Consider the following 25,204-nt stretch of genomic DNA (forward strand, 5'->3'; position numbering starts at 1 on the left):
GTATTGCAGAACGAAGTAAAAAACCTTCATGAAGTTTCCCTAAAAAATAATGATATATTGAATTACTGTCACAGAAAGTTGATGATCTGGAAGGCCGAAGTGAACAAGTAGTTCACAGGCTAACGCATTTCGTTAAGCAGATCCAAGTACAAGTTGGTATTAAGTCGGAAGTGAAACAAGAGATTCGTGCCGAGGTAAGAAAACTAAAAAGTGAACAAATATGTTTAAGTAAACAACTTTACGAATTAAAACAAAAGACTTATAGTCCCATAGTTACTAGCCCTCGGAGAGCAACGACATCAAACCTGCCTAAACAAGTTTATAGCGAAGATCAGGAATCATCAGAAGGTTATGAATCGGATACCATCCAAATTCACCCTAACGACGAGAGTTTAATGTACGACTGAGATAAACCTCATAGCAGGATCACCCTTAATGAACTTAATATTTAGCCTAAGTACAATGGGATGTTAGACCAAGAAACCGCCAGATCATATTTACGCAAGCTCAGGCATAAAGCTGATATTATAAATGTGCATGTCGACGCTCTGTGACCGGTGTTTCCGTTTATATTGTGCCGCCGAATGGTTACGCAGCGAAAGAGTAACGTTCAGTAATTTCGAGCAATTCGAGAAGGCGTTAATAAAAGTATTGGAATCTGAGGTAGTGGTAGCTAGTCACATTACCGCCTGCAGGAATTTGCAATTCGATCCGCGAATTCATAAAGTTGTGTTAGAGTTCGCTACTAAGGAGTATCAAATACTAAGTGACCTAAATCCAGAAACTCCACCTGCAGACATATTGGCTAGTATCGTTCCTAATTTGCCGTATAAACACAAGGAAATATTCACGATCCACATATGTGTGAATTACTCTGAGTTCTTATCAAGTTTCCGACGTCTAGAATCGTTGAAACGATTCGATTAAAAAAATGATCGACGTACCCTTAACCCAAATGATAACCGGTAAAAGTCCGGACAAGCTATTAAGGTGCAATACAGTAAGAAAGTTGAAAACCGCCCCAGGAATGTAGGTAGACATTTTCCAGAAAATGGTCTTCGTAATTCAACGTCGACGCAGAACAGTAACCCTGGAGCAGGACGTATAGCGGATATACGTAGTAATGAAGTTATCGAACAAACATGGGAAGAACAGAATAATAATGATTTCGTAGACGAAACGGATCGGACACACAGTCATGGTCAACGTAATATTTATCTTAGAAGACGAGGTTTCCGTAAAAATGGACCTAATTCTCAAAACTGGAGGGACAGGAATCCGGACGTTAATTTAAGTGAAGGATCAGTTCCGGAAAACGAGACATAGGCGACTTCGAAAGAGGTGTTGTCGCCAACAGTCCCCGTCAACATCATACGTGTACGAAATTATACTTGACTTGGATAACAATGCCAGGAGTGATTCCGAAGAAAGTCAGGAAGAAAAACATATTACCGCATACGATAGACAGTATAGTGCACACATTCACGCTACTATCAATGGCATATCCATTAATACGCTTTGCGATAGTGGCGCTGGGGCGTCTCTTATTTCATATAGTATATGGAAAGCCATCAGTAAAGAAGTTACCGCTCCGAAGCTTCAACCCGCTGATGGTGTCTTGATCATGGACTATACTGGCAAATTTAAAACTAAGTGTCAAGGTAAAACTGTTATACCGGTAGGAATTGACACGTTGTAATTCATATTGGAAGTATATGTTTTACAGGAGTTAAATAAAGAATTTATCCTTAACGCATTAATTCATTTAAAGATTGTGATTGACTTTCAACGCGATACCGTTTCACTTGAATATGATAACATTCGTATTATGGTATATTTACTGCCTATTAAAACCGAATCAGGAATAAATGATTGAGGTAAAAGTGCCGTAATGAGCGAATGTGACGCTGAAGAGAGGATAAACGTAAATAAAGTGAAAGTCGATGAACCACAACACTTTCAGAAACAATGCGCCACCAATGAACAAATTATTGCAGCCGTGCAAAGAGCAAATAGAATAGATGATCTCCAACGCAAGCAATTACTGGATGTTTTGCTTAAGTATCGTGACGTCTTCACTAATTATCCCGGTAAATGTAAAGATTTTGTATATACAGCAGAATTTAAATCTGACGGGCCTTTGGTTAGAAAGCAGTATTTAATTCCATATAAAGCATTACCTTTGTGCGGCCCGAAATTCAAAATTTGTTACAGCTTCAAATCATACTACCAAGTCAATCGGTCCATAATAATCCTTTGCTGGTGGTTGCAAAGAAAAATGGTAAATATCGTTTATGTAGATTTACGTCTACCTAACAATCACTCTGTGTTGCGCCAGGTTAGACCCGAACGTATATATTTACTTGCTAAACTGCAAGGTAAACAACTTACCAGTATTATTGATCTCCAACAAAGTTATTTACAATGCCCTCTACATCCAGACTCGCACCCGTACTTCGCGTTTAATTTCGAAGGGCGGAGTTACCAATATCAACGAGTTGCTTTTGGGTACAGAAACGGACAAGCAGCTCTGAATGCCATGATGATTCATGTATTGGGAAATGAACTACAAAACCAAGTCTTGAGATACGTTGATGACAATCTTCTCTCATCGGATACTTTTGAAACACACTTTGAATTATTGGAAAAGGTGTTCAACAAATTTCGTGCATTTGGTATTACGGTAAACATAGAAAAATGCCTATTTTGTGCCGAAGAAATTCCGTTCTTGGGATATATCGTTAGTAAAAATGGTATAAAAAAGATGAACGTAGTATTAAAGCGATAAAGGAATTGCCCAAACTAACCAACATTAAAAGCTTATGGTCCGTACTTGGTTTATTTTCATGGTCCAGAGCGTTCATACCAAACTTGCGGTAAAAGTCGAACCTTTACATGCTTTGGTAAAACAATAGCAAAAATGGCAGCGGAGCAAAGATTTCGAAGTAGCCTTTAACCGATTTAAAGAGGACATTTGCGCCAACATCATACTCACACACCCAGAGTTTTCAAAGGATTTATATATTCAGGTAGATGCATTATCATCATCTGGATTAGGCTATGTCGTATGGCAAAAGTATGGAGAGAAAAAACGCATCTTGCAATGCATTAGAAGAACGCTAACACCGGCAGAGCTCAAATATTCTTCAACTGAAGCTGAATGTTTGTGTGTAATATTTGCCATACGTAAATGGAAACATTTATTATTATGTCGTCACGTGATTATAGTCACAGATCATCATGCACTTTCTTTTCTCAACCGCATCAAACCATGGAATAACAAATTGTGGAGATGGAGTGTAGAGTTGCAAGAGCTGAATTATACAGCAGAATATATCCGAAGATAAGAGAACACTATTAGTGATGCCGTTAGTAGGTTATTTCCTTCTCACGAACATCGATTATTAAAAGTTCACGCGTTGCAAGTTCTACAAGAAGAAGTTCTGAATATCCCAGGAGAGCAACTGCCAAAGTTACAACGCGAATGTCCTGACTATACGAATGTTATCTCGGTATTGGGAGGAGAAAAGGAAGAAACCCATTTTAAAAACAGAAGATCATGGAAAAATTTTATCTACTGGAAAATGGCATACTGTTGGTTAGAGACTTCCACCAGCCCAGTCAATGAAAGATCTTCATACCACCACCACTCATTAGAAATATTCTCATAGCCTACGATACAGATATTCATCAGCCAGGCGTGGACCACACTCAATCTATAATTTCCAAGGCCTTTCACTGGAAAGGGTTACGGACTTCCATTCAGAATTATATCCAAGACTGTATCACCTGCGAAAAGATGAAACCTGATAATCATCTACCCGCTAGTCTAATGGATAATATTCCTAATAATCGTACTCGTGATGCCATCAGCATAGACCTGATAGGCAACTACCCGATAGGAAGAAGTCAAAAGAGGTTTGGTTTAGTCTTTATGGATTTGTATACGCGGTACTATACAGCGTTCACTATTAAATCATCCACAGCGAAAAATTTATTAAATGTTTAGAGAAGTATTACTTCCCGATGTTGGGATTAGTTCGTGTCGTTGTCACCGATAATGCTGCAGTATTTCGTTCGAAACAATTCGTTCAAGCGATGAAGAAGTATAATATTATTGTGAAACATACCACTCCCTACCATCCTATGTAATCTCTTGTGGAAAATGTAAATAAAACCTCGTACAAACGCTACGCATGTTGTGTTATCACACTCACACTGAATGGTGGGAATACCTAACGCAAGCTGTATTACTATATAATTATTCCATTTCACAGAGTGTAGGTGTGTCTCCTGCAAGTTTGCATCTAAACATAGATTCGTCCAAGCCTTTTTTCCTACATTTTGCTATCAATGTACAGGAAAATGTTAACCCTGGTGACGGTATAGATTGGTGCAATCGACTTATTTTGGCGGACATTAGAAGAAAGCTAAAAAATCAAACGTAGGAATGAAAAGTGGAACCAGACACAATCAAATAAAAGATTAGTGAAAAAAGGTGACTTTGTGTTTCTACCACAGCGAAATGTAAACAGTCTTGTGAAGAAGAAAATTTGGAAATTTTTTCAACTGTTTCGTGGCCCTTTTGTTGTAACTGCTGTCACGAAGAATAATAGAGCTGTGGAGCTCGGATCCATTAAATGGGACCAGTATTGCTTTCAATTCAGTAGGTAGGATTAAATCATGGAATCCCACACCAAAGACATATAAAACCTTGATCCTTATGGCCCGTAAGCATTTACCAGTCACAGAATTAGCCAAGTTAAAGGATAAACCATATGATCCAGAAATCTACGATAATCCTTTACCGAAGGCGGAGCCTATGATAAAGATCACGTATCAATCTGTCGAAGCAGACGAAGATGAATCAGAAACATTACTGAAAGTAAAACTTTCTCACGTTATTGAAGCACCGTCAATATTACATCTTATCGATAAGCTAAACGATCCTTATGGTACTCAGCAATGTAAACTAGTCGGTGAGTGGACAGAAAAATGTTGGAAAGTAATATTAACTAATTTTTCGAGCGGCATACAATTGTAAAAAAAGAGAAAGTTTTGTATAGGTTCATTGTAAATTTTTATGGTCATATATATATATGTGTGTGTGTGTGTGTGTGTGTGTGTGAGTGTGCGTGTGTGTCTGTAATACAAAAAAGAAGGGAAATACCTTTTTTAATGTATAACCGTCATAGTTGTAAACTGTGACCTGATTAAAAAAAAATTAATGATAAAAATAATAATACGAAAATGGTCCAGGATTCTTCGTACATTTGCGTTACTCGAAAAATAAATGGACAAGTCTTGTGGGCGCCATACTGCTACCGGCCTACTAGCAGGAGAGTATTTTTGCGACGTTAGTATTCTTCGCTTTTATTTGATAGTGACTTTTGTCTGCGGTTTGCAACTATGACTTTCACCCCACAACTATTGAAATGTGTAGTTATAATGACGGACTGCGCAACAAGAGAGTGTGTATTCTTTCTTTACCCAGCATGCCAATGGCAATATCCGCTACTCAGCACACAAAAGACTAAGCGCTATTATCACTCGTCAAGATTCTTTACTTCCGTCATTCTTTAACCAATCACCAGACTCGTACAGTACCCGTACTGTTTTTCCTTTGTCTGCAAGTCCAGGCAGTGTGTGTACGAGAGGGGAGAAAAAAGAGAGGATTGGTGGTTGATCATCCAGAGAATATGATTTATGGTACGCAGAAGTAATAATCCTATAGTCAGTGGAATCCAAGGCTGTAAAAGTAATGTTGTCTGAATCCTTGGATAAGAGTGAACTATAATTTTTATACTTGTGTTCATGAGATTAATCACACATCATCCTCGTAGCAATTACGTAAAATAGAAGTTTGTATAGCGGTACGCTGTAATCATCACTAGTGTTTTTTTTTTTTAAAAAAAAGCAATAATAATAAGAGAATAAGTGTATAAATGAACGGTATTTAAGCTCTTCAGTGAAAGATTATAGTATTCAATTACTAAAGAGAAAAAGGGGAGAGGGATGATCGAAATAGTAGTTCACGTTCTATTATTATTTGCAGTTTATCCAAATGCAAGGTGAAAATACCAACCGAAAGTGTAAACCAGAAAGTGATTCTATCGACAAAGGTCACACAGTCATTGTCTTTGTATTGTGTTTTTGACCTGAACTGCTCGTTCGAGTCCAGACGTCTATATGCAATAAACGTTATGATTTTGGTATTCCTAATTGACGTTCTATTCTTTGCTTTATTGTGTGGTTACATAATCAACGTAAGCTGGATTCAAGGGCACGGCTTGTGTCATTCAATGATAGTTGGACGATTATGGTAAGTAATGAAAAATGAAAATACACTGTCATAACGTGCCCCAACACGTCACGTCTGACATTGTCTTTGGATTGAGCCCAATAGCTCAAGTTACTACAAGTATTGTAAGTTTGTTTATCGTATAGTAAGTTGTGATTGGGCGGAATTTTCTCATCTGTTAATATACATATAATTATTATGGTGGTAAGTTAACGCAGTTCTGATCACTGATGTGTCTATCGTGTTTAAAGGTGAGTAACCCTTAATACTAACGGTGGCAAGTTGTCCTGTAACAGGAGCACAACTTTGCTATTTAGAAGTTCTGGCTCCTGAGTTTCCAGTTTCTCTCGAACACGGCTCAACTGTTGACAGTACACTGCTGCATTGATGCTTTGAGCAGATTGTAGTTCGCGTTTCACGATGCCGCAAGCGGTCAACAAAACACACGGCTGGTCTTTCTTCTGGTGCAGTGGTAGTTTCGGCTGTTTTGGATTAGGTTCATGGGATGCTAACCAATGATGACGGCGCCGTGGAGTTTCGCTGAGTTCCCACTTCTCGTCACATGTCAACACCCTGTATTTCTGTGCTTTTTTTTCAAACAAGGCAGCACAGAAATACAAGTGTCTTCTCGCGCTGCTTTCTGGCCAGGATTCAAATCTAGTGGGACCTATCGACCCAACTCGTAGTGCTTCCCAAGTTTATGGATGTGCTTCCGAAAGGTTTCTCCACTCACACTGAATTGTAGTTCCAGTTCCTCACATGGCTGGTCATTGTAGGCCTCAATCGCTGCCTGCAGATCATTTTGCACATATGTGGTCTTCCGGCACGTAGTGCGTCATTGAATGTTTCGCCACCGTCCTTAAACTTGTTAAACCACCACTGCACTGTCCGCGTAGTCACGACACCGTCACCAAAAGCTTGCCATATCTTCCGCCAAGCTGTAGCTGTGTTTCAAAACAAGTTTGTATTCGTACAGCATAACGCCCTTATGACGCTCTGTGAAGGTGAAACGTTCGCTCTGTTCTCACGTAAGTTCACAGTATAACTGAACTGCCTTAACAAGGTAGTATGTTGAATATACTCACATTAACAACTGACCTTCGCCTTATCTTCATTCTCATTTAACTCACGATGCGAGGGCCAATGGAACGCAGAGCTACACAGAAGGCGATAGAATTTTCTTGGTTAACTTTATAGATTGCTGTGCACTGGAATATCTTAGTGTGGAGCCACTCAGAAATTTAGTGAAACTTGTCGCATAATAATGTAATGGAGCAAGAGCTTGACTCGAAATTGATGATGTTGCAGACTAGAATGACGTGTAAAGCAGTAATCAATAACATTAATGTAAATTATCGTGTAAAATTACAGTTGAACTAGCTTTTTTCTAAAACTTTATTATCTTTCATTTCTCATTTGTATAATAGACATATATACACACACAATTATATATATATATATATATATATATATATATATATATATATATATGTGTGTGTGTGTGTGTGTGTGTATGTGTGTGCGTGTGTGTGTGTACTTAGGCTATTTGTTCCAATAACTCATTTCACAAATAATATTGCAACTATCCATAAAATAACAATCCTTTTTTCAATAAAAATATGTTTGGATCTTTTTATATAAATTTACTTAACTTGCAAACAAGGTTATAAGAAAAAAGAGTAGGCTCATAAACGACGAAGATCATATCTATTTGCCTCTCAGTGTATTTAAATATGTCTATTTGAATATCTTAGGTATTTTTCTCCGACTTCTTTTTGTTGTAACATATTTAATAAACAATTGTTCAGTAATTCATCAAATTATCAAATAGCTTCTTTACCTTTAGTTTTGGAGGAAGTGCTTATATAACGTATTACTCAGAATGTAATTTCTTTTAAAATGAGCTAAAAGAAAATGTACCCATAAACAACGTAGGTAATTCCCTTTTCTTGAATTGAGTTTTCCGTCATTGTGATGACGTCATCATGTCTACACACCATGTACCAGTGAGTGACATACCCACATTATTCAAAAGATGGCGTCTCTAAATAAAACAAAGTCATCCAATCATCTTACCTTCACTAAAACTGGCATGGGTTGACATATTTAGAAGCAAACTTTTATTGGTGACCGCCATTTTGATTCCGTAATTAATATATTATGTGTCATATCCGTTATTTATAGCTTTATTTTCTTCATTAATAGCTTATTTTAAAGATAAGCAAATGTTCTGAAAAAAATGATATTTAAGTATTTTCTCTAAAATTAACTGCTTCCGATTTATTTTTGTTTATTTTATAAATATTTGTTCAACAATTTATTATATTGTTAAATAACTCCTATACTTTTAGTTTCAGAGAAAATACTTACGTACGAGTTTTTATAGGAAATTTAATATCCTTTAAAATGAGCTATAAAAAGAGAAAATCAGTCTATAAACAAAGGGGACAATGCTTAATTCCTGAGTCAAGTTTTCATCTATTTTGATGGCTTCACCATGTCTACACGCCACGCGAGTGATAACATCGACATTATTTATCAGAAGGCTCTTCTAAATAAAAACAAATGAACCTCTCGCCTTAATCTTCACTAAAGCTACCAAGAGATGACATATGCTCCCCTACTATTATCTATGTTTCATATTTAGAAAAGTGTGTTAGATTCAACAATATTAAATACAGGAGTAAATCCTAGATAATTCTAATTCCTGTAAACTGATAATGCATTATTTCAGAAGATGATGATACTCCTTATGCCTTCATAAACATAAAAAAATAAAAGAAGTGAAACGACTATACATTAATGAAGAGAGATACGTAAATAAGTATATAAACACATACTTATCAATCAAATATGACATCTGAAGTTTGTAAGACTTCAAATGTCTGAGCAAGGAACAATCAGGCAGCCACTACAACGCTATGCCTTTATTTTCGTTTGTTAGGGCGAGCTCTTTTCTTCAAGATGGGGAGTAATATGCCAGTGTGCACACAGCGGTAACAGTGCGAAATGCCCGAATTCTCTGAATTCAAACGGTAGTGTTTTCGGATGCATATTGATGCGGTGTAGGCGTGACGAGAGTGGGAGCTGACGACAGTGGGAGGTATTTTCCGAGGGACTCTGTTCTAGGGAAAGATGTGTAGCTTTGCACTAGTAATAGTCTGTTATTTAAGCTTTCCCGTTTCTAGCTTATTTTCTACTACGAATATTGACAATGTGATCACGAAATTAGGTTGTGGGTGTTTTGCTGGTTTACCAATTATTTGCCAACCGTTTGCGCTGTTACACGTTTGTACTAATACTGCAGAAAAGAGAAGAAATTATTTGTAACGTTAGATACAAGTATTGAATTGGCCTATCAAAATACAAAGAAATAACACAAATGCCGTTTGGAATATTGAATTGTGAAATAATATGTTCAAAAACATGTAAAGTAATGATCTTGAAATTATAATTTCGTGGAATTATATCGAAATATTAGAAGACAAAATTGTTTAGTGTCCTTAGTCGCTTTAATAAATTTAAATCGAGTTCAATTTTAAAGATTATAGTTCAAAAATATGATGTATAATTATTAATATTAAGAAGTTTGAGATTGTACCTAGGTAATAAATAATTATATTTTTTGATTTAGATCATGCCACTCAATTTGTTAATGAATTCTTGCTCTGGAATACTAGTTCCTGCGTTTAAAAAGAGTATATTTTCCTTCTTTACCTCGTTCCCAAACCAATCACATAACTACCAATCACATCTCCAACCACATTACCTTAGTGTTAATTCATATTTCAGTCTACAATTTTCAACTTTTATTTCCTGAATTTTTCTGTTGAGTGTGGATTACAGTGGGCGCAGGAGCGTTACACGCGACAGCTCATGGCAAACCCAGTTTGCGGCAGAGGAACACTGGTCGGCAGAAAACAAAGAGTGACCATTCCGGATGAACATTAAAGGGGGTTCTTACTCACAACTCCCATATGAGTGGGCTGCAAGTGGCAGAGACCTTCATGCAGTTCCTCCTACAACCTGTGTTGACAATCACAATCGACCACGAGAATTATGAGATCGCACATTGAGATCAGGTTGTATGGGTAAACCGTAAATAGTGAACTGAAACACTTTAGAAGACATCAATAGTGTCAACAACATTTATTGTTAATAATTAGAAACATGCAAGATTGTTATATGGTTCACCGTTTACTTTATTTCAAACTAAAGATCATGTTTATGTGTACTAAACACCCAAAGAAGATTATGACCCGCAATCTTTATCCAATAGTAAAACATGGTCTTCACATTGTAATGTTGTGGGCCTCAAGAAACTGGTTTTCATTAGATCCTGTGCTGAGCTTACCATTCGTTTCACTACCCGTGATCATGTCAGCATTGTTATAGGAATAACCATGTTAGTTCTATGATTAAAATTTTTTCAGCTTTTGTCACCATGGTATTGAATAATAATGGGGTTATTGTTATGGTTAAGCTGTCGAAGCGTGATTTTATTAACGTGAAAGGGAAGTAAAGCGCACTCCCTGGCTCTTCAATTCAAGGATCTGAAGATAATTGAATGTCTGTGGTCTGTTTTGGAGACATAAATTCGTCAAAGATTACCAGATTCTTCCGGCTTCTGTATGAGGCAATTGAGAGATGTACTGCAAGCGGAATTGTATTTTAATATAATATAGGCTATTGCTTGCTACCATGATTTATATTGCTCCATTCCATTTTAAATTAGACTTTTAGTTATATCGAAATATAGTCCAATATCATTTAAATCTTACAAATTTCACTTTCCAAAGCTTTTTTCATTTAATTGAAAAGAATCGTTAGATCATAAAATGTTGTTCCATATTTTTTAACATTCATTTCCTTTTATAATTTCTTAGGACTTAAGTTTAATTTTTCATAAGAAACGTTTCATAATTCACCATATTTTAAGAAAATTTTATCTTTAATTATTTCAGCAGTAATATTTGGAAACGGATCATCATGTTTGGAACACAGAAGATTATGTTTGAAAGCACTAAAAAATTTGGGTTTCGGAAGAAATGCCATGGACTCAGCGATTTCAGAAGAAAGTTTTCGTTTAATAGCAATGTTAGAGCAGAAGATGGTGCAATCTGGATCTAAAGGAGTACAAATGGTTCACACATTTCATGCACCGGTTATGAATTGCCTATGGAGAATTATTGCAGGACATACTTTCAGTTATGACGATCCATTGTTACTAAAGATGATACATCTGCTTGAAGAATTTGAAAGAGCAGTGATGAAATCAGGGCTGATTTTGAATGCATTTCCATGTCTTCGTTTCATTGCGCCAGAATTTACATCTTACAATCATCAAATAAGATTAAAAAAGTTACTTAACTCTTATATTCAAGTAAGATTTCTTGTTCTGACTTTTGTTTATTTCCAATTCATGTTGTTGTTAAAGACTACGATTGTTAGTAATTAGAAACCCAAAGTTTCTGCATCGTAAACTAGTAAGATATAAACTAGTAAGATAAGATATACATGCCATATTACTAAAGAAGACGTCGATGATGGGAAATAAATGAAACAGTGGAATGGCGGAAGTGGAAAGAAAATCCGAGGAAACACACGCACACACGGTATTTGACCACTGTAAAGTTCCGTAGGAGCGAGCTGGGATCAAACTTGGGATCCCACGTATCAGAGGTGAACACCCTACCACTGGGCCACCGCGGCCTCAATAATGACATTCTTGATGTCATTTAAGTCAATGTTCATCATCTGTACATGTGGGATCGGGGTGAATAAAATAATTGGAAGCGATCGATATTATTGTCAAATGCATAGTTTTCTAAGTCGTTGAAAAGTATAGTCACTCCCGATACCATTAAATCTAACGCCAGTCCCCATCATAACGTGATTAGACAAGGTGAAAAATAAATTATCAAAATGATCGAGATTTTTGTCGAATCCATCGGGCTATCCAGCAACATAAACCCATTTACAACTCTTCTTATTTTTACATGAAAAATAACAAAAAATTTTTACAAATTTTAGAAACTCTTTCAACTAGATATATTTGACAACGTTGATATGACACACGACTTAATGATAGTTTTGTTACTCCCATCATTAATATTAAGAAATATTAACATCATATGCAGTGGCGAAGCGTAATCTCAAAAGTAAACTAATAACGCAAATAGCATTTAATGTATCATAAAATATTTAAAATTACTCAGAAATCTATTTTCGTATTTTTCGTTTGAGTTAAACAAAACAAAAAAAAAACAAAAAAAAAACTAGAAAACTGTTTTTTTAAAGAACTTCCTTAGCTGTATTTCTGGTACTGTTTAGAGGTAAATTTATGCGTATATATACATAAAAGTTCTTTTGTCGTTGTTGTTTAATTTAACAAAAAAGGATGGATATTTGTATAAGATAAAGTATAGTGTTATTATTATTATTATTATTATTATTATTATTATTATTATTATTAATATTATTATTCAACAACTATTTACATGGAGGAAAGCACGCAATATGTATTAATGAAAAATTCCAATTTAGCTCCACTACAAATATTTTGAATTGCAGTTCATATTTTCTTCTGTCTGAGATATGAAGTGGGGATGATGGAAATTTCGTACTAACTTGCTAATATATATGCTGTATATTTGAAAACGAAGGAGAGAAAAAGGGAGTATGTTCTTAGTTAACTGGCAAATTTCTTGGATAAGCGTTTGTTACTTGCATCTTCCGCTTTAAAGTAAGTACAATATTGCATTTAATTAATACATCACATGATAATGATTTCACTAGAAATGTTAATACTAAGAATAACTAACTTACTTTTAATCAACGCAAGATATTTTATATTGTAATGTATGCAATGACATATTTAAGGAGGTGACTTCTAGGCTTAAGCATTCACAGAAAATTTATCGCAACTTTTTATTGCTTTTAAATATATTTCCAAATTTTCAAATTTTCAGGACTGAATCTAGCAAAGCCCCTCATGAAAGAAACAAAGCCCCCCGAAACAAAATCGTAAATACCCCACTGATTCTAAGAAATGGAAAACTCAACTAAAATTACATAAATATTATTATTTTGTCGTGTACGGTAATGTTAATTATATACATGTTAATGTTATATATATATATATATATATATATATATATATATATATATATATATATTTGGTCTAGGAATTAATTCGTGCGGTTGGTACGCACACATTGAAGCTGTAGTACAAACACAAAATACGTAAATACCTTAAGAAAAATATTGTCCATCGCTAGCCACCACTTTCGCCCATCTGTCAGGCAATGTACGGATTCCGTGGCGAAAGAAGTCCTCATCCTTGCAAGCGATCCAGTCAGAGACCCATGTTTCGATATCTTCTGAAGAAGTAAACCGCTGTCCAATCAAATCGTTGTTCATGCAATCGAACAAGTAGTAGTCCGAAGGAGCAACGTCTGGTGAATACGGCGGGTGGGGTAAAACTTCCCATCCGACATTTTCTAAATAGGTTTTGACCGGTTTTGCGACATGTGGGCGAGCGTTATCATGTTGAACAATAAGTTTATCATGTCTGTTCTCCCATTCTGGTCGTGTTCTGGCCAGAGCTTGCTTCAAACGCATTAATTGTCGTCGATAACGTTCTCCATTCATAGTTTCACCCGGTTGCAGCACCTCATAGTACACCACACCTTTCATATCCCACCATATGCACAGCATAACCTTTGCACAGTGAATATCTCGTTTTGGTTGTGATGGACCTGATTCACCTGGTTTCACCCAGGCCTTTTTTCGTTTAGGGTTCTCGTAATGGATCCACTTCTCATCACCCGTAATAATTCGATGCAGAAACCCCTTTCTGCTCTGTCGTTGAAGCAGCAATTCGCAAATGGTTTTTCGTCTTTCAACGTCTCTGTCTTTCAATTCATGTGGAACCCAATGTGACATCTTTTGAATCATTCCCATGGCTTTCAAGCGTTTGGAGACTGTTGTTTGATCAACGCCTAATGCTGCTGCAAGTTGTTCCTGCGTTTGACACGAATCCTGCTCGAGCAATGCTGTCAATTCTTCGTCTTGAAATTTTTTTGGCTGTCCAGCTCGCTCTTGGTCTGCCAAGCCGAAATCACCACTTCTAAACCGTGCAAACCACTTCTGACACGTTCGCTCAGCTAGAGCATGGTCACCATACACTTCCACCAAAATACGATGACTTTCAGTCGCACTTTTCTGCATGTTAAAGTAATGCAGCAGGACACCCCGCAAAAACACTTTATCAGGCACAAATTGCGCCATGTTCACTTAACTACAAACTGGTGTTGTTGACGCTTTAATCCACTGCCCTATACTACGAACGATACGCGATGACAGGGGTTTGCAACACATGTGTGGATACACGGAACTGTGGGACGCTCCGTTCGTTGCGCCATCTCTTGTCCACCCGCACGAATTAATTCCTAGACCAAATATATATATATTATAATCTTAATTATATATATTATTATTACAGTATTCCTACAGATGAAAACAAGTAAAAAATATCTAACTAACTCTATGGCCTATCATCCCGGAGGTTGAATGCCGCGTGCACAAAAGCTCTCCACTGACTTCTATCCTTAGCTAACTGCATCCAGTTTCTACTTTGTATTCCAATCTCTTCGAGATCCATCTTAATATTGTCCTCCCATCTGCACCTAGGTCCTCCTAATGGTCGCCTTCCGATTGGTCTTGCAGTCAAGACTTTGAAAGCATTTCTACTTTCTGCCATTCTAGCTACATGGCCCGCCCACCTAAGCCTCATGTACTTGACAACCCTAACAATGTTGGGTAAACCATATAAATTATGTAGTTCCTCGTTATGAAGTTACCGCCATTCCTTATTCCCGTTCCTCATGGGTCCGAATATTCGTCTCAGGATCTTGTTCTCAAATACTTTGAGTCTATGTTCTTCCCTCAGAGTAAGTGACCACTGCGCCGCCATACAAAACAGCAGGCATGTATTGTATATTTTAAGCTTCAAATTCCTCCACAGAATTCGCGACGACGAGCGATTTTGAACCGAATAGTAACATGAATTCCCTGCTTTTAGTCGACATTTAATTTCTCTGTGAATATGATTTTCCTCTGTTAATATTGATCCTAGATATTTGAAACTATGCACTTTATCAAAAGTATTATTTAATATTTTAACGCATCCATAATTTGCTGTATTACGGTCTCGACGCACTTGCATGTATTTAGTTTTCTCTGCATTTACTTCTAAACCCATGTCCCTGCAAGCGTTTAATAAGATCTCTGCATTTCTTTCTATTGTTCTCCTATCATCACCTATTAAATTTTCATCATCAGCATATTCCTGGTGAATACTGGTGAATACTGTTCAACTGTAGGCCCTGGTTGTTATCTTTGATTTTCCTTATAGCGTATTCCAGAACGAAGTTAAATAATAATGGCGTAAACGTATCTCCTTGTTCCAGGCCATTTTCGGTGTAAAAGCTCGTGGACAAAAATTTTCCTACCCGTACTTTACTTTGGGATTCATTTAAACAAATCTTAATTAATCTAATTAGCTTTCTCGGTATTTTTTAAGTTCTGTAAGAACGTTGTATAATGTTTCTTTCCTAACCGGGTCGTACACCTTTCTAAAATCAATAAATAGCTGACGTACCGGGGTATTGTATTCCCACTTCTTTTCGAGTATTTGGCGAATGGTAAATATTTGGTCGATAGTTGACCGATTTTGTCTAAATCCGTACTGATAATCTCCAATAATTTTATCTGCGTATGGGGTTAGTCTTGCTAATAGAATATTTGAAAGGATTTTATAGGATGTTGACAGAAGAGAAATGCCTCGATAATTATTACAGTCAGTTTTGTCGCCTTTCTTGTGAATTGGAACAATTATTGATTCTTTCCACTCTTGTGGCAATTCTTCTTTCTTCCAAATAAGGAGAATGAATTTGTGTATCTTGTTCCACAATTTTTCGCCTCCAGCTAAAATTAACTCAGCCGGAATTTCATCTACACCCGGAGATTTGTGTTTCTTTAATTTCTTTATAGCGGTTTCTACTTCTATTCGGTTGGGTTCTGGAATATATGGTTCTGCGGTGTGTATCTCCTTTCCTCCACGCACACTAGGTTTTCGTTCAGTGCTAAGCAAAGCGTCAAAAAATCTTTCCATCTATTTAAGATGCTATCCGTGTCAGTGAGAACTATACCGTCAGATTTCTTTAATATATAAGCACGAGGTTGATAGCCTTCCTTAAATTCGTTTATTCCCTTATACATGTCAAGAATGTTTTTATTTTTACTATTATCTTCAAGTTCTTTAATTTTAGCTTTCAGAAAATCGTGTTTTTTGTTCCAAAAGTTTTGGAAGTTTCCCGCCTGATATCTGCGAAATTCTGTGTAGTTATTTCATTTGGATTTTGTAGCAAGCGTAATTTTGCCTGTTTTCTATTCTCTGCTAGTTTTATGCATTCCTGGTCGAACCATGGTTTTTGTTCCTACGTATTTCCGCGTGTACCAATTTTTCTTTTGCTGAAATTTTAATGCTATCTCTAATTTCAATCCAGGTATCCTCGACAATAGTGCAATCTGAATCTTCTAAAGCCGAGAATCTATTCGAAACTTCAATCTGGTATTTCTCTCTTACCTGGCTCTCTTCCATTTCTTTAAATTGAATCTCTCCGTTTTCGGACAATGAATATTACCTTTATTCAACGATAACCTCTCTCGTATTATCGCTGCTACCAGGCAGTGGTCAGAGTCACAATCAGCCCTTCTAAACGATCGGACATCAATTATGCAATATTGCTTTCTTCTATCTACTAAAACGTGATCAATTTGATTATGTGTTTTCCCGTCTGGTGATGTCCAAGTGTATTTATGAACGTCTCGGTGTGGGAATTTTGTACTCTTCACGATTAGGTGTTTGGATGTTGCAAAGTTCATGAGTCTAACACCGTTGTCATTACTTTCCTTATGCAGACTTTCGTTCCCTATAATCAGTTTGAAAATATCCTCTCTTCCTACCTTCGCATTGAAATCCCCTAATAGAATTGTCATGTGGTATCGCGGAAATTGGTCAAATATCCGTTCCGCTTCTTCGTAAAAACGGTTTTTTATATCGTCATCCTTATCTTCTGTAGGGGCATGTACATTTAAAACAATAATATCACACAACCGTCCCTTAAGAGTAATAAAAGAAAGTCTGTCAGTAACAAATTTAACCCGTTTAATTGCTGGTAATATACGTAATAAACGAAAAACCCTGTTCCTAACTGGTGATTTTTATTTCCTTCCCCGTAAAAGAACGTAAAATTTCCGGAATTCACAGATCCGTTTCCTTCCCACCTAACTTCCTGAACTCCTACTACGTCCATCCTGTATTTCTCTAACTCACTCGTTACGAATTTTATCGCGCCTGCCCTATAAAGACTCCTAATATTCCATGTTCCAAATATCGTGTACATTTTCTTTCGTGCCAAGTTATCAGTCCTTGTCCGAGGCTTTTGTGAATATTTCTGAACAAGTGCTTTTTTACAGGATGAGGTTGTTAGCACTACCCAACTCCCAAACTGGAGGACCACACCTAGTCGGCTGTCCGCGACTGCTTATTCAGTACATTCGCAGCTAATCTCTATATCTAGAGGCCTTCTCCTCGATCCGCAACCTGAGGACGCGCCATGCCGTGGGGACAATAAAAATGTATATATGTAACACAATGTCCATCTCGGCCTCCTAACCGAGTTACGGGCGTTCAACTGGGTGGGAAAATGAACTTTCAAGGCTAATTCTGGCTAAACGACAAGAGTTAAAATTCGGTGTTAGGCAGCCCACATAGAATCTCAACATGGACTATCCAAAGTTACTAAGATTAGATGTGTATAAGGCGAGAGCAAGGTATTCCCAAAGGATGCCAAGCATGCCGCGGATGTTATGAGAGCAAAGTGAGGGGAGAGGATGTGTGTGAAGTGAACATATAATCTTACTATCTTTTGATAGTCCATGTTGAAAGTCTGTGTGGGTCGCCTAACACCGCCTTTCTATCTCTTGTCGTTTTGCCAGAATTAGCTTTCAAAGTTCATTTTCCCACCCTTTTGGACGTCCGTAACTCGCTTAGGAGGCCGAGATGGACATTGTGTTACATAGACATTTTTACTTGTTTTAATCTGTAGAATCACCTCCCAAGCGTTGTAAATAACCTTTCTTTACTCTCTCTCTCTCTCTCTCTCTCTCTCTCTCTCTCTCTCTTTCTCTCTCTCTCTCTATATATATATATATATGTGTGTGTGTGTGTGTGTGTATAACAGAGTTATATTGTACAAGCTACTATGGTCAGGCCCCATGTAGGATGAAGGAAACAGTTACTCTGAATAACGTCTGAGGTTATATTCCTAAATTAAACAATTTATCAGTAATAGAAACATAACTCTACACAGAAACATCTTACTTTGTGTGAAAGCAATCATTTTATAACATATTAGCATTGAAAGATGACTTCAACGCTAAAACTAAACTCCCAGAGTCTAGTCTCCGCACCTTCCCAAAAATGCGTGCAATCCCAGCGATAATAGCTTCGCTTCCTAAGCAGCATATCCCGTAATTCTGTATAGCGACCTGGTGAAGTTCAGATGGAATTGTTTCCAAGTGTTCTCAACCTACCATTTTGTTATCGAAAATAACCGAAATGTTGCAGTATTGACTTTATTTTATAAGAAACCAAAAGTAAAGGAAATATACGGTAGAAAACATGATAGGCCCGGCCTCACAGTCTCATAGTACGCTTCGCCACTTCTCGTAGATAGTTTATTGTTTCCATTAATAACGTTATTTTAGGAAATACATAATAAATAAAAGTGTAAATTTACATATACATACAATGAAACCGAAGCAACAGCTTTATGGTCTATTTCAGACTTTATTTGAACAACACAGCAAGAATTACAGTACGAATAACTTAGAAGACCTAATAGATTATCTCCTACAGGAAATGGAGGAGAAGGATTCAGATCTAACCGGTAAGTTTTTGCAAAGGTGAATTTAATGAAAAGTTACATATGCTATTACTCAACTTATTTTTTAACTAAAATAGTTTGAGTTCTTTATTGGTGGACTACTAACAGACGGAGCGAATATGTTACCAACTAAAACTTATGACGTCACTTATACCTACAGCTACTTCTGTTATAAAGATATTGAACAACTGTCTTCCTTTCACTGATACGGTTTATGAGAATTTATATAGAATTACAGCCAAAAGTGCATTTTTAATTTCCAGCATCAAAAACAAATGTAGAGGAACTATAGATTTTGTCTCTTAGAAATTTGTAACGTAGAGTTTCCCTGACAATGAGACAGGTAATTCTAACGGTGCTCTGTGAAGATGTTTAAACTTTCGCCGTTTACCTACTACTACTGTATAGCTATACTACGTGCAAACTACGTGTACCTACTACTACTGTATACTTACAGTGCTTGGTGTATTTCGTTTCTATGTATGTGTACGTTGTATCACGAAAGTTAAAGAGTTTGGTATGGTAAAGGAAAAAGTGTTTTAGAAATAATTTTCGAGAAGGGAAAACCATTTGTTTTATGCAGAGATAAAGGAATGAGTTTACCAATGAGACAATGCAAAAATATCTCAAAAGATCGCATTAGACGTTAAATCCAGTATTGCAGAAAGACTTACTCAAACTTTGAGATATCGCATGTTGAACTACGGATGTATGTGGAAATATCAAATATAAACTCTAGCGCTATGTCAATCCACGTACGTGCTATTGCTTATAAGATCATATTATGAAAGTCGACTTTCCAGTATTAAAATCGCACCATTAAATGTGACTCGAAATAGTTTGCTCGAGGTGTGTCTGTGTTCAGGACGACAAGAAGATGCACAGCAATGCACGTATTTATCACTTGGTGGTTCTGCAGATTTGGGTACAAAATCTCGCGGCCAGAACCTCGCGGCGACAACCTCGCGGACCAAAACCTCGCCTGGCCAAAACCTCGTCTCCCAAAACCTCGCGGCCCAAACTCTCGCCAGGCCGAAACCTCGCCTGGCCAAAACCTCGGCGCCCAAAACGTCGCGGGCCAAAATCTCGCGAGACCAAAACCTCGCCTGGCCAAAACCTCGCCACCCGAAATCTCGCCGGGCCAAAACCTCGCGCCCCAAAATATCGCCATACCCAAAATCTCGCCTGACCAAAATATAAATGTTCCAACAGATGATAAGGATGACGGTATAAAAGACGCTGTTTCAGAAGAAGTATCACGGGTATTTGACCAAGTCCCGCGATACCATATGAAAATTCTATTTCTGTATTAGAGGAGTTCAATGTGAAGGTAGGGCGAAAGGATGTTTTTAAACTGGTTATAGGGAAAGAAAGTCTGCATAAGGAAAGTAATGACAACTAACGTGGTTAGTTTCGTGAACTTTGGAACATCCAAAAACTTAAAATTTTAACAAAAATCTAATAATATTTATGAAAATATGAAACAATATATGAGTTTTTACGACGTCCCTTGATTATGTCCTATAGGTTAAAGGAGACGTAGATGACCATGAAGGAAATGATCGAATAAAGAAAGTAGGAGGAAACGGGAATAACCCGAGAAAGCCCACGCACACGATGTTTTGTATATTATTATTATTATTATTATTATTATTATTATTATTATTATTATTATTATTTGTAATGTGGAATTGCATATTAGGAAACACATTGGGTAAATTTTGAAGAAAAGTTTCATTCGCGGCGAGGTTTTAGCACGGCGAGATTTTGGGCGGCGAGGTTTTGGCCGGGCGAGATTTTGTCCCGCGAGGTTTTGGGCGGCGAGGTTTTGGCCACGCGAGGTTTTGGCCCGGCGAGATTTTGTCCCGCGAGGTTTTGGGCGGCGAGGTTTTGGCCACGCGAGGTTTTGGCCCGGCGAGATTTTGTCCCGCGAGGTTTTGGCCGGCGAGATTTTGGGCGGCGATGTTTCGGCCGGCGAGATTTTGGGCGGCGATGTTTCGGCCGCGAGATTTTATCCGTATACCAGAACAAACAGTATCTTTCACCAAGGCTTCCTTGAAAATTGAAGTGGAGAATTTTTAATGTAAACGCAATATATCGTGTAAATCAACTGTTTATCAACAGGAATATTCAAATCGATAAGCTATAGATAGTGTCTGTCGCTGGAAATAATTACAACCAGTGATCCTACTCTCGATGTTCTAAATCAACTAATAGTGGGTAATAGAAATAAATGTTTGGGAAAGGGATGACTCAACGAGTGGAAAGGTTAACTTTCATCATTTACGTTCTCGGTACCAGCATCCTTAGTAAACAATAATTTAGGCTGATTAAGACTTTTGCCTCATTATTTTTAGTAATTACAAAATAAGGTTCCAGGTATAAACTTACGTCATAGAGAGCATCGTCAGAAATAGAATATTGCGTTAATGGAAATTCATTATCATTATTCTATGTTGAACATTAATAGTAAGTATTTAAAATATATTATAAACCAGCAGGAAGTACGGAACCATTGAAGTACTTTAACTAGTTGTGCACTTCTGTCATTACGATAGCTTGATCCAAATCAATGTAGTTCCAGGTAGTAAGCCTAGCTATAATCGGAAATACATGTGCAATTTGCGATTGAAGCAATCAATCTGATTCACCATGTTCTTCCTCGTCCAACGAACGTGCTTTGACTGGCAAACGGATTGAAGTAATGCCATTAAAATAAATTGCATATATATATATATATATATATATATATATATATATATATATATATATATATATATATATATATATAGGCCTATATATTGGAAAATTTTCGAACATCATTACTTACCAGTTAGCCCCTTGACAAAGCCGTATTTCTGTATCAAATACTCATCTAGCAATTCCTCATTTAATGAGTGACTTCAACGTTTCATATTTTGAAGACGGAATCGTTATACTGATCATTTCCTACTCTAGATTTTAGCGTTTTAGGCCCCTTTGTTTAAACCCTTGTTATGCTAAAATGGCTGTCAACTATTCTATACATTATACTTTGTTGTAATTGTTAAAGTATGTGCTACAAATTAGTGTATATTTAAGAGCTTTACGTGTAACTAGGAAAACGTTATGAGTAAAAATGTACTCAAAACTGTGTATTTTTAGCCATTTTCACCAGTTTCACATGATATATTTCAGAAACAACGGGCCTCTTAAATGCGCCATTCACACAGTTCAACATGTGATTATTACTGATTGCAATGAGCAAGCTTTGTCATGTTTACTCCTTTCATCTTCATACAAATACCGATATTGTGATCCCATGCGATTTCCGAATCTAACAAAGGGCATGCATATTAAAACGATTTATATAAAATATGTTATATCTATCAAACAGAAGGTAGTGTAATGTTGTAATATCGGAAATAACAAATTATATATTTAATCAGAAAGTTCCGAGCTTTTTCGCGGAAAAAAATCTCACTGCCAGCTGATTGCCTTAGCTCGACGTTGTTACAGAATTCGCCTACGCAGAAGGCTAACGTATCACCGGAATGGGAGAGGTGCTCTCTCCGACTTCGCTGTGGCAACGCTGCAGACCCTCTGTTGCCGGACATTCTGCCTCTTGTGAGAAGTAGGCGAGCGTGATTTAAAAGGAGAAAAAAATATGTAACAATGTAACAAATTCTAATTTAAGAAGGCGCTATGCATAATTCTATAAAAATTTTTTTCAAGAGTATTGCACACATATAATCGAGCATACATTTTTAAATAATTGCTTTAAATACTTACTTGTTTATTCGTCCGAATCCGAATCCACGATTTCCCTGTCACTGCTACTGCTCGAAGCTTCATCCGAATGTTGTGTGTTGATTATAAAGGGTTCCAAGGCAACGTCCAAATACTCTGGCGTACTGTAATAGTGATCTTCTATTTTTCGTACGTGACGAACTGCATTTCTCCATACATGACGTGAACATTTTTAAAGGCATCCTTGCAAAGAACACACACATCATCGACATGAAACGTTTTATTTTTTTCTTTGCAACCCCATTCTTTATATAAGACCATATCAAATTTATAGGGTTCAATTCGCAATGCTCCACAGATAGCCACACAAGTGTGATTACTTTGTTTTCAGTATTTCGCACAACTGTTTCTAGAAGACGTTCCTGCTCTTTGAAATAAGGCCTGCCGATATTCAATAGGACACTTTTGTGACGTTTAATAACCATAGAAACTAAACTGACCCCTTTGCCCAGCAATCTTATTACTTTCCATTAGAACTGTTTTCTTGTTAAACTTTGTATACCGAAATCCCAGTTTTCGCAACACACGCCATAACGAAGTTTCACTCATTTCTGGAGCATCAGTAAAGTTCTTTCTTATCTGTTCCAAAAGTTTCTTTAACGTTGGATACTCTTTTCGCACCTAAAATTCGTGGAGCTTCCGGCGAATACACCCTTGAAGGAATTCATGTATAAATTGTTTGACGGCGAACCTGTGTTTTTCGGAGATTCTAGGACACTATTATTGCGACTCTCACTTGAAACAGGCTTCACAGGTTTTTCAGACACCTTTAAGCATTCGCCAGTTCTTTCGACGGATTGCGAGAACGAAATTTGTTTTGTTTCTCCAAATCAAAAAATGGTCTTGCATTTATTATAAACTGTTTCTAGAAACTTCGAAAATGATGCTTTTCCATTGTTTACATTACAGCCTAACCAAAAACACACAAAGATAAAAAAGAAACCACACGAGAAAAAACAACGACACGAGAACAAACAGAGCCACAATTTCTGTTTCCCCTTCGGCGCGCAACGCTGACTCATGAAGCTCCAACGTCGCAAGAGCTAAGTGGTAACTGATCGTAAAAGATGTGTCTATTTTCATATTGTAATTTCGGACCTTTTGTCTCTATCTGAACTAAAACTGTATACGTTGTTAATGTTGCAATTCAATGGAGCGTACTTCAGTGCTTTCCGTTCTTTGCTAATAGAGTTACGGGCAGAGATCGGTACATGTAGCAAAATAACTTATTGTACATTCACTATAAAATTAATTTTAAAAATACTACTGCACTTTTGTTTAGTATACTTTTGTTCATATTCAGTAAAAATTTCATTCTTGTATTGCAAAAAATAACAAAGATATTTTTCATTAAACTTCAAGGAAACCAATTTATTGCAAAAATTACATTTTTAAATACATTTTTTATTTTATAACCTAAAGTATTAAACAGGGAGTTGCAAGCAAATAGCCTGTTAAAGTAAACAGCACAGTGAGTAAAATGGTGTATGTCACATCTCTCTACCTTAACTGGACTCGAAGATATAGTTGTTTGAACCCAGGAGTCTATAACGCTAAAATGGAGAGTAGGTCTTCATACAATATACGAAACATACTGAAATCAGAGGACATGTACAGACTGTACATAACTCTATTTCCAGATTGTGTTTGGAAACTACGTCTTAAATAAGCGAATTATTGCTCTTGTACATCAGATACGAACAGTTAACAATACATGAGACTTATCATTTTAGTTCTTACTCATTTTATTACTAATTTTACTGTTCTAACATTTTTCGTTAGATTTCCTTTCGGTGTGTGTATTATTTCTTTAACTTTCCAGGATAATTTTTGTGTAATTTGAGTTTGGGTTATGATAATTAATTTTGTTGTTATTGATTAAACGTATGATGTAGTTTTTATTTCTTTTTCTGTGTTTCATATGAGATGCTCCTGTTAATTGTTTTAATTATTCCATGATACATTAGTAATTGAATGTTTCATGAGAGAAACAAATAACTTTAGTGCTCACATCTCCATTAAATTAATAATAGTTACAGCTATAAGTTACAGATTTGAAAATGAAGACTGTAGTGGCAGTAACTTAAATTGAGATCTA

The 25,204-nt window shown here is 36.7% G+C and overlaps 1 protein-coding gene across 1 annotated transcript in view; it reads left to right on the forward strand.

Annotated features, from left to right (window-relative positions):
• The first annotated feature begins 4,723 nt into the window (after window positions 1-4,723).
• The window catches only part of LOC145692185 (farnesoate epoxidase-like), a 32,228-nt gene continuing 11,747 nt past the window's right edge, over window positions 4,724-25,204 (forward strand). The window contains exon 1 of the mRNA XM_081767483.1: window positions 4,724-4,979. Within this exon, the coding sequence (XP_081623609.1) occupies window positions 4,724-4,979 (256 nt within the window). The remainder of the gene's footprint in view (window positions 4,980-25,204) is intronic.

This window comes from Thermobia domestica, chromosome 8 (genome assembly GCF_964235325.1).
Source record: "Thermobia domestica chromosome 8, izTheDome1.hap1.1, whole genome shotgun sequence".
NCBI lineage: Eukaryota > Metazoa > Arthropoda > Insecta > Zygentoma > Lepismatidae > Thermobia > Thermobia domestica.